This window comes from Anopheles darlingi, chromosome 2 (genome assembly GCF_943734745.1).
Source record: "Anopheles darlingi chromosome 2, idAnoDarlMG_H_01, whole genome shotgun sequence".
Classification (NCBI taxonomy): Eukaryota; Metazoa; Arthropoda; class Insecta; order Diptera; family Culicidae; genus Anopheles; species Anopheles darlingi.
Window position 1 is genome coordinate 1,360,001 of NC_064874.1, and position 10,000 is coordinate 1,370,000.

Here is a 10,000-nt window from a genome sequence, read left to right on the forward strand (position 1 = left end):
GGTACGGAACCAGCCAAATGGAAGAAATCGTTCGTTCGCCAGCTTAGTTTACATTTGACATCTGGTTCCGATATTAAGGTTCGGTCTGGATTCAGTTGAAATTAGGCTGGAGTGATTAAGGAAGATGGAGCACGTTTACACGGTGCTCCAGGCCAGACGCACCTCGATGGCAATAGCAGTAAAGCAATGGTAACAGCGCGGGAGGGCGGAGGCAGATGGGGTGGCTGGTGGTGCAGGTGAGCCGTTTGACAAGACATTTAGCCGAAAATACCTATTTTTAAATCGGATGCAAAAAGCACATAAATACACACGCAAAATTTACACGGGGTTTTCGAGGTTTTTTCGCTGTTTGGGGGGAGGGGGGGGCGGGGTACTCGGTTTGATTACACTGTATCGTAAATTTTATGGAGAATGTTTGCATGTTTTTGGCAGTGTTTTTGGCGGGCCGATCGGACCGATTGTTTGTGGGGGAGGGGGCAGTGACTGTTGTTGTAGTGCGGTGCGTTAGTGCGGTATTTCGGTGGGCTTACTTTATACTTCACGCACCCCGGTCTCTACCGGATTCCGGATTAATGCGGAATGATTCATTTCAAAGTAAAAAATCTTCTGTGACTTTTTTCACTCCAGTTTCAGGAGTGGGGGGAAGATTTTCCAGAAGGGTTTCGTTTGTGACAGATATAGAGTGTCTATAGTGAACTAGTTGCATGAGCAAGAGCGGAGGTGGGGGAGAGAGAGAGAGAGAGAGAGAGAGAGAGAGAGAGAGAGAGAGAGAGAGAGAGAGAGAGAGAGAGAGAGAGAGAGAGTTGTTAGTAGCAAGTTTAGAAGGAGTAGAGAAAACGGATGAGAGAAGGAACTGAATATTTGAATTCAAACAAACAGAAAACGCACGCAATGGCTACTATGGCAATGGCTTTACCACTTTCCTCGCTTTTGGGTCGAGTAAGGGCAGTGAGCTGGTATCGCAGGGAATAAAATGAGCAAAACCAAGAAGGTCACAACCGGAAATGAAGAGGAAACAACGGAAAACCCACACAATGGGATGGGATAGTGACAGACAGTGATGTGATGGTGATGTATAACATAGATATAGGTATAAATATTGATAGAGTATATCTAGAACAAATGAAAGACGATGATGGACAACTTGTATTGCATTCCAGAAGGTTGTTTTTGATTTGTTGGTTGGTTGGTTTGAACAAAAATTGAAGGACATTCTTACGAATTCAAGCGTACGCGAACTCGGTACTCATCTGGAAGGGGCCTGGAATGAAGTGTGTTACAGAAGGTTACATACAGCTCTTCGGTTAAAAATCGGGTGCAGTGCAATGTGTGTGTGTGTGTGTGTGTATGTGTGTGTTTGACTGAGGGCAAGGCGAGGGTTTGTTTGTTAAGAGAGGTGAGAGTTGAAAAGGGAAGGATGAGAAAATGGTACCGTAAAACGGGCCTGTGGTTAGTTAATTAGAATTAGGAAAGGTCCGCGCGAAGGTCCTGACGAAGTAACGCAAACACAAACTTGAGCTTTCTCTCTCTCCCTGGAGATGTGTGTGTCTTGCAGCTGTTGTTGTTTAGTATTAGTAGTTTGTAGTAGTATTAGTAGTAGTAGTAGCAGTAGCAGTAGCAATGTCTGTTATGCTGTAATGTTTATCGTTGCATCGTTGCTTGTGAATTGGGGTGGCGTGTTGATGGCGGAGCCAGCAGTTTAGCAGATTAGCAGCGCGGCTAATTTATGATCTGGAGGAGTTTTAGCATTCTTTTTTTTTGTTTTGTACAACTTGGGTTATTTGGGATTCTGGAAGTTTAGACATAGTGCGGTGCGGGTTAGGTTAGGAGCACGCAAACGCAAAATAGAAATTTCGCAAAGACGCAAGACACACACACGCACAGACAGGGCAACTAAAAATAGGTATTTTCGAGTGGTAGACAACCGAAGTAATAGGTCAGCAGGCAAGGCAAGGCGACGATTCATTATTAAAATGTAGCAGTGAATGTAGAGAAAAGGGAAACGGAGGACAATCCAAAAGCTAGAAGGCGGTTTTGGTCAGGTTGTTGCGTTAAGGCGCTAAGCGCTTAGCTGTTGGCGCTAATGGCGCTAAAGACATAAAAAACAAATTATGGGCCGCGATCGAAGTAGAGAGATATCCTGTTTCCGTAAGGTTCTTAAATATGGGCTACATAATGCACACAAGCGAGCGCAAAAACCTGCTGCCAAAGATGCATTTTAGGAAGCTGCAAAGAGAGCATCCAGAAAAGGAAGAGCGGTGGCAGAGATGTTTGGTGGTGGCGGTGGTTGGGCTCAAACTTGGCGCATCCATAAAAATACTTAAACCTATTGAGCAAAACGTAAACGTAACGTGGGCCTACTCAGTTTTTATCTTTTTCTGGTTAAGAATTCGGTAGTAAATGTTACGAGGAGACGACGTGCTAAAAAAGAAAATAATGTATAAAGTATATACAAAACGGGTATGAGTACGTTGGGCACAGGGTAATGAGTCCTTAGGTCTACAGATTTCGGGGGTAGTCGCTTGGCCACTGCTCGCTCTATCAGATTCTCATCAAAGGAGTCAACGCTACGTATAATCACAGAATCGAACGAACCCTTACTGTACAGATGTCTACTGATAAAACGATAAACTAATTACATATCCGCTGCCACGGAACACGGAATCTGTAATCACAGATGAACGGCGTAACAATGATCAAAACCGGGTGCGCACTCCTTGGAGGCAAGCTTTACAGAAGAAGGTGAATGGGTCGTAAGAAGATACAATGTACAAGAAAGAAGGAAAAGAAGATAAACGGTGGATAAAGAATTTTTTCTGAATATCTGTACAATTCGTGAGATTTCGCTTTCGGTTCCGTCAACATAATCAGGTACAGAGATGTGGACAAAGACAAGATTTCGATTCGGGGCTTTGAGATTGGTAAACAAGAAACTCTAGAAAAATATGCTAACTACAGAGTTCGCTAGTAAAAAAGAAGGAAGTCAAGGTAGGAGAAAAAGACAGAGAGAGAGAGAGAGAGAGAGAGAGAGAGAAGAGAGGAAAAGAGCACATTCATCGCGCAGGTGGCGCCCCTGGCGCAACCCCGGGCCACTAAGGACAACTTACAGGTAGGAGGGCGGGGAAACGGCATCCGGCAGTTTGATGACACAGCGCTGCCGAAGGATACCCTCCCAGAGCTGCACGCCGACAATGCCAAAGATGAAGAACACGAAAAAGCAGAGCAGCAGAACGTTACCCAGCATGGGCAGCGTGTCCAGGAGCAACATCACTAGGATACGCATACCTACGGCGGCGAAGGCGAGAATCGAGAATGAAAGTGTTTATTACTTCCGCCGAGTTTCCTGATCGCAACGATTCAGGAGGGCCTCTCAGATAGAGTGTCACTGACGCCACTTACTCGGGATGCGATTGATGGCACGCAGTGGCCTTAGCACACGGATCGTCCGGATCGCGGTGAGGTTCAGGTTTTCCACCTGCAGACAGTACTCGAGCGCACCGGCAAGGACGATGAAGAAGTCGAGCCGATTCCACGAGTCGGCCAAATAGGTGCCCTTGCCCCAACCGCCCATGGCAACGATTTTGATCGTCATTTCCAGCGAGAAAAACGCGAAGATGATGTCATCAAAGATCTGTAATCACAGTCACGTCGGGACGTCAATGTGTACCGGATGTGTTATAAGCATGATGGATGGATGGATGGATGGATGGAGGACAGAAGCACGGTGCCTGTTACCTGCAGGATTTTACAGCGATTCGTAACGCAGGCATCATCGACACACGGTTGATACATGCCCAGCGTGATGCAGTTGAGCAGGATTACAATCATAGAGATACGCTCGAACCATGTATGAGATTGAAATGACCGGTGACGGTGATTGAGAGTTAAGGACATTACTGAAATCGAAATCGATTGGCAGGACCATGGTCAGGCCTCTCCATGTGCGTGTGTGTGTGAAAATGGAAAACCAAGTGGTGGAAATGAAAAGAAAGAAAATTGCTTTTTGTTTTTGTTGGAAAAGGATATGGGTTAGTGATGAGCTGCAGGCACCAGATGCGTGGCTTCGTATCCTGGGCCAGATATTTGAGCGAATACTCGGTGAAACCCGGGTACGGTAGAGGGTCATCGTAGGACGAGGACGTGGAGTCACCATCGCTGCAGCTGCTGCCGGACGTGTCAGTAGTCTCGCTGGACGAGGAAACAGCTCGCGCCGCGCCCATCGACCGTCTAATGCTACTACTACGAGCAGCGGCAGCAGCAGCACTAGCACGTCCAGGTGGTGCCCTTCCCGGTGGTTGCTCCGGTTGTGGAGTTTTCTCATTTTTCAGATTTAACGACTCTATAACTTCACCGTAGTGGTGCTTATCGGTCAACTGCTGCTGCTGCTGCTGATGTTGTTGCGGCTGTCGTCGCTGCTGTTGCCGTCTTTGCTGCTGTGGGGATGGTTCATGGTTTTGCGCGTGCGAGGAATCCTTCGTAGCACTTTTCATGGCTGCCTTGGACCGACCGTGTGGTGCGCGCAAGCAAAACGATGGAGGCGCCCAGTTTCTCTCTTTACGCGCTGGATGATGATTTCATGAATCACGAAATAACTCGACACGGCACGGCACGGTACGGTACGGGGGATTTGCGGCGAAGATGGAATCGAATCCGTGTTCGATTCTATTTATTTTCGACCACCACAACCGTGTAACGCCACCAATACAACGAGCACAAACGAGCTAAAACAGTGTGCCAGCAGCGGCGGAAATTAAGCAGCAACGCGTTTTCTTATTCACTGGCCCGCACCTCACTGGTCCGCATCTCTCTCTCTGCTGCTGCTGCTGCTGCTGCTGCTGCAGAGGCCGTCTGGGATTACACGCAAAAGATGCCTCGCCACTCAATCAATACTCGTGAAAAAACCAATATGGCCTTCCACCACGGCTCGCTCGCTCGTGAATGGGATGCGGAGCAGGAGTGGGGTATGATGTTGGTGGTGCGGTAATCACTATCACTCACTAGAACCACTACACCGCAATAATGAGAACGAAAAAGGCGTGCACGGTCCTCACACGACACAAGGACACATCTCCAGCAAACGGCACTAGCAGCAGCTTTTTCACACAACACCCAGCAGTCCCGTGGCTGCTTTTGCAGGTTTTTCTTGGACCTTTTTTGCACCTTCACCACTCCAGCAGCACCCTCTCTGCCCCCTTTCGAAGCAAAGAGGCAGAGGCTGAACACAGAACGTAGATTTTCCGTCCGCTCGAGTCGAACAGCAGAGACAGTTTGCGCCAGAGCGAGCGATTTTCATCTATCGGCTTTCCCGCGAGAGTGGCGAGTTTTCCGAAAATATCCGACCGATGGCCGAGCGTGCGCACTGCCGTTGGGGAAAACTGTAAACAAACGGCTCGGGCAGCGCAACAGATGAAAATACAACAGGGTGATGGTGCGTGTCGGTGGGAGAGCACGTGGGTTTCCACGGTTTCCCTGCTGGGCTGGTGCTTCGTTGCTCTTTACACTCGATAATAATGTTTGATAATAGATAGTGCAGAAATTTACGGCTCGTCCGTTCAACATATGTTTTTTCTAACATTTCCTGTTGCATTATATCATCATAGCATCAAATCCCGAGCCGTTGTAATGCTACTTTTGCCAATAAAACTGCGCAACAGTTATAGATCAATTAATTGGCGAAGACAGAACGAACGGTACGGTAGATTCTATGTTTGGGATTTTGCTTTGAAGAACTATGAAACAACGAACAATGTTAAAAGCTGAACATTTTCCGAGCTCAGTAGTGTTTTTTAAATAAAGACAAAAAGTAAGAAATAACGGTTTTTTTGAAAAAGTTATGCAACGAGTGGTGGATTTCGTGGTGGATTTTGTGGTGATTGTTTTGGCTCCGCCCAAAAAAAGTGAGTCGAGGGGCGGGTTGTGAGAAGCGCTCGACCAATGGGAACGCCGGAACCGTCTCACTATAGAATCGGCTTATTTCCATGCCTTCGGGTTATGTGCCAGGCCTTCGGGAATCTTCGGGTTTTTTGAATTTGAAACAACCGTTACGGAACGGATCGGACGAAAAAACGGATCTATTTTAGAGAAAAAAGTAACCGAATACGAAAAGAAAGGTGCCATTTTGTAGGTTTTTATGAGCTTTATAAGAAATGTCGGAGTTCGTTCGTTTCTGTTATCAATTTTCATCCTTTTACTGACATCACTTCGAAGTTTTTGCACATTACCTTTATTTCAGCTGGATTTAAAACACGTTTCTGATTGATTTCTTGGGTTTCCAACTTGGGTTCTTGGGACAATTGTCCAATATAATCGATGGAACGATAATCCAAACGATTTGGTTGTTGAAATCGAAAAATTAGCACCTTAAATGCTGTAAGAATACCTACCTAAATCACTCTTTAATCTGGAGAACTGCAAGGATTTCTCAACTCAACAAAGAAACGGACACATTTAGTATTACTTACTAACTGAAGCGTCTAATTCCAAAACATAATGAGAAACTCATTGAAAAAACTAGTCGTGCAACAATTTGCTTCCATTTCGAACGAGCAGATTCACCTGCAAGCGAGGACACTTGTTTATTTTTACCATGACTAAGAGTAATACATTCTTCTTCAGAGTAATCGACACCCCGGATCACGAGCAATCACCAAAACAAACACTCATAATCGCGTGTTAACTTGCTGGCAATGGCGGTTGATGCTGATGCTGTGGGGTTCTGTGGTGGGGTTCTGCTCGTCGTCGCCATCGTTGGCCCATTCATTCGGTCGTTGGCGGTGCTCGGCACAACATCATCATCTTTCGGACAGTGGACCCGCGTGCGCCGCGGAGGCCCTCGGCGCCTTCGAGTGATAAGAAAGTGTGTTGGCGCTGCTCTCGGAAAAGCTGCTGCAGGCGTGCACGCGTCGTTCGTCGCCGTCGTGTGATTGTGACTTACTCGAACCCCCCAACCCGTGTTGGCAAAAAGGCGTCCTTCATCCACGACACGTTTCAGTTCCAATTAGATTGATCGGCATTAGAACCAAGTTTGTGGCAATCGGAGCGAACGCGATCGAGCGAAGCACTTCAAGCACTGCGGCTTGGTGGAGGCCAGGGGAAGCTGGTGCCGCTAATCGAAGGAAAATATAATACGTCAGTGTTTCTTCACCTGATTTCACGCATCGCTGATCGGCCACCGATCGTTTTACGGGCACACGAACATTCCACACGGCGGCGATCTTGTGGGAGCAGGAGTGGAGCGTATTAAATTCGTCATCGTCCGTCATCATCCGACGGCGGCGGGGGTCGGCGCGATGATGCGAACCAGAAAAGAGCAAATAGGATTTCATTGAGTGGAAGCAACACATTTGATTGAATTACAAATTGGATCGCGAACGGTTCGACGGCGATCGACGGCAATCGGATCGGCAATCGGATCGGAAGGGGTGTGCGAGGAATAGAGAATGTCCATTGACGAATTGTGAAGTGCGCAGCGCAGTTGTAATGGAAGTGTAATCCAAGTGGGTCCTGGGGTCGAAGAAAAGTGAAACGACGACGACGACGATCGTGCATTTGCATTCCAGCGCAAATCGGGGAGGCCAGTGGAAAAGGAGAGAGGCCAATAATTGTGATTGTGATTTGGTGGGCACGGAGCTCGCTCGGTGGTGGGCGCAAATTGCATCCCTAAATTGCATCCGGTGCCAGGCGTGAGTGCGTGAAAACAGAGTGCACCTCTGGTCCTGGATCCGATCGTGTGCCGCTGTTTCATTGATGAGTTTGATTACGTGTACGGCAGCGTCGGAGCAGTCGCTACTGCAGTCAGAGGTGCGGTCAGAGGTGGTGGGTCCCAAGTTGTTGAGGAGTTGCCGGTCGGGCTCGGCGGTGGCGGCCACCACCGTGGCTCGCTCGGGACGGTGGCACACAGGAGCTCTGAAGCAAAGACAGGGACGAGTATCGCACAGGAGCACCAGCAACAGCACCAGCAGTAGCGGCAGCGGCAGCTGTGGTGGTGGTGGCGGCGGCAGCATCAGGAACATGCTCGAATCGGCCCACGGTTCCACGACCACGACGACGACGACGACGACGACGTCGAATCACGGCGATCTGGCCGGAAACTGTCGCAACACTTCTTCGTCTTCGTCTGGTGTGGCGACGGGTGGTAACCATCAGCCAGCAACCGACGACAGTCCCATTCCGGCCGATCTCCGGTGGATCGAGCGGATGGTGATGGAAGCTGAGCAGCAATACCCAGGCGAACTAGGTAAGACTGACGTCGTCCTCGCCGGCAGCGCAATTCGATCCCGTATTATAGGTTAGATTTTCATACACCCCCCCTGCGTCCCACACCCCAACGATACGGGGAGCGCGCGATCTTGATCGTGCATTCATGCATAATGCTTCGGTGCTGGCGTTCTTGTTTTTTTTTCTGGGCTGCCGATCACTTGCATCGGCTTCCTTCTCGGTGGCGACGTCGATCGAATGCACGTCATTAGATACATACGCCACATCCAACACGACGACGGAGTACAGTCCAGCAGCCAGCCAGCCAGGAAGCCTTAAATATTGTTGCTCTCCCGCGTGAACATTTTCTCCCCGATGTTCGAATCACTCGGGGTACGGGGGACGGTCCCCCACCCCTCTGGGGAGGATTGAGTTTCATCTACGATCCGGTGATATTTTACAGTCAATCTTCCCCCCTTTTCCATCCTTCCTGCATATCGACACACCATATTGAGTCCATTTTTCCTTGCCTTTTTTGTCCGTGTTATCGGGCTGGAGTTGGGCTTTTCAGCAGTAGCTGTCCGCTGGCCCGAATCCCGAATGTCCTGGATAGTGGATCTCGCTGCAGGGTCTTTGGGAAGGATGCCGATGGACAGTAATATCGGAATCACTGGTTTTTGGTGTTCCCACACAGACGCATCACGCGCGGTGTAAGTTACACCTTTGATTTTTTTTTAATCCAGATTTTTTGGCCCCCGGTCCCTTCAAGAAGCAGGCGCTGGAATGTTTGCCCCGTTTGATGGGTTTGACAGGAAGTTGAGGAATTGAGTTTTTGAAAAATGGAATAAAAAATGCATTTTATTCTCGAGTGTGATAATAAATTCCCTCAAATCCCAGCTCCTCAGCCATTGCACGCTCCGAGAAGGGAACACATTCCGGAGTAGTTCACAAACAACATATGAGATGATAAGGACATCCTTTCTTCGTAAAGCCTCTGTAGGATAAGACAAAACCGCAACTTGGTTACGAAGTTAGAAGTGTGTTGGCGTCGTTTACAGCCTGAGAACCGGCTACAGAAAACAATTAAAGGAAAGCAGCAGTAGTAGTGATAGAGCAGAGATCGTTACTGTGCTGTCGGTGCTCTGAAGCAGCAGTTTTCCCTTATATGCTAGCAAACGGGAAAGCTATTCATTAACCTGGGTAACGAGTGGGTTAACGAGGGAAATGAGTCATGGTTGGTGACACACTCGCTGGCTGTGCCTGGCTGTTACTTAGAAACTGTCTTTAGCACCTGGGTGTTTTATGGTTTTTTCACAAGCTAGCTGATAAAGTAATGTGAGTGTTTGCCTGTTCTTGTTTCCTTCCCTCTTGCAGTCCGCACCGATAGTCCCTACTTCCTGTGCTCCGCGCTACCGAACCACTGGCGGTCCAATAAAACGCTCCCGAGCGCCTTCAAGGTGGTGTCCCTCGGTGATGTTAGCGACGGAACGATGGTCACCATTCGAGCCGGCAACGATGAGAACTTCTGCGCCGAGCTACGCAACTGCACCGCCGTGATGCGCAATCAGGTGGCCAAATTCAACGATCTCCGCTTCGTGGGCCGTAGCGGCCGAGGTAAGGCACCACACACCCTGTGCGCGGAACAGGCAACATATGTTACCAGGGCAGATCACGATAATTATCCCGCACTCAACATCATTCAGCACAGCATTGCAATTATCTATATATTTTTGACGGACACTGCCCCCACTGCCCAGCTGCTAGCTCGGATAAGGCGTCGAGAATTGACAGAAAATGTGCGTGT

General features: G+C 48.6%; 2 protein-coding genes across 8 annotated transcripts in view; one reads left to right on the top strand and one right to left on the bottom strand.

The window, feature by feature from the left end:
• LOC125951445 (voltage-dependent T-type calcium channel subunit alpha-1G) overlaps nt 1–3,843 on the bottom strand; it is a 19,398-nt gene extending 15,555 nt beyond the window's left edge. For 5 of the 7 annotated variants that reach the window (XM_049680290.1, XM_049680293.1, XM_049680292.1 and 2 more), the window contains exons 1-3: nt 3,736–3,842; nt 3,400–3,631; nt 3,108–3,285 (exon numbers count right to left, since the gene is read on the bottom strand). In XM_049680290.1, the coding sequence (XP_049536247.1) occupies nt 3,108–3,285; nt 3,400–3,631; nt 3,736–3,828 (503 nt within the window). In that variant the 5' untranslated portion in view covers nt 3,829–3,842. Of the gene's footprint in view, nt 1–2,361; nt 2,505–3,107; nt 3,286–3,399; nt 3,632–3,735 lie in introns of those variants that run through there. The other 2 variants (XM_049680294.1, XM_049680295.1) reach the window with 2 other exon arrangements.
• Nucleotides 3,844–8,010: 4,167 nt separating this feature from the next.
• The window catches only part of LOC125950567 (protein lozenge-like), a 12,194-nt gene continuing 10,204 nt past the window's right edge, over nt 8,011–10,000 (top strand). Inside the window, exons 1-2 of the mRNA XM_049678673.1 lie at nt 8,011–8,236; nt 9,571–9,810. Coding sequence (XP_049534630.1) covers nt 8,011–8,236; nt 9,571–9,810 — 466 coding nt within the window. The remainder of the gene's footprint in view (nt 8,237–9,570; nt 9,811–10,000) is intronic.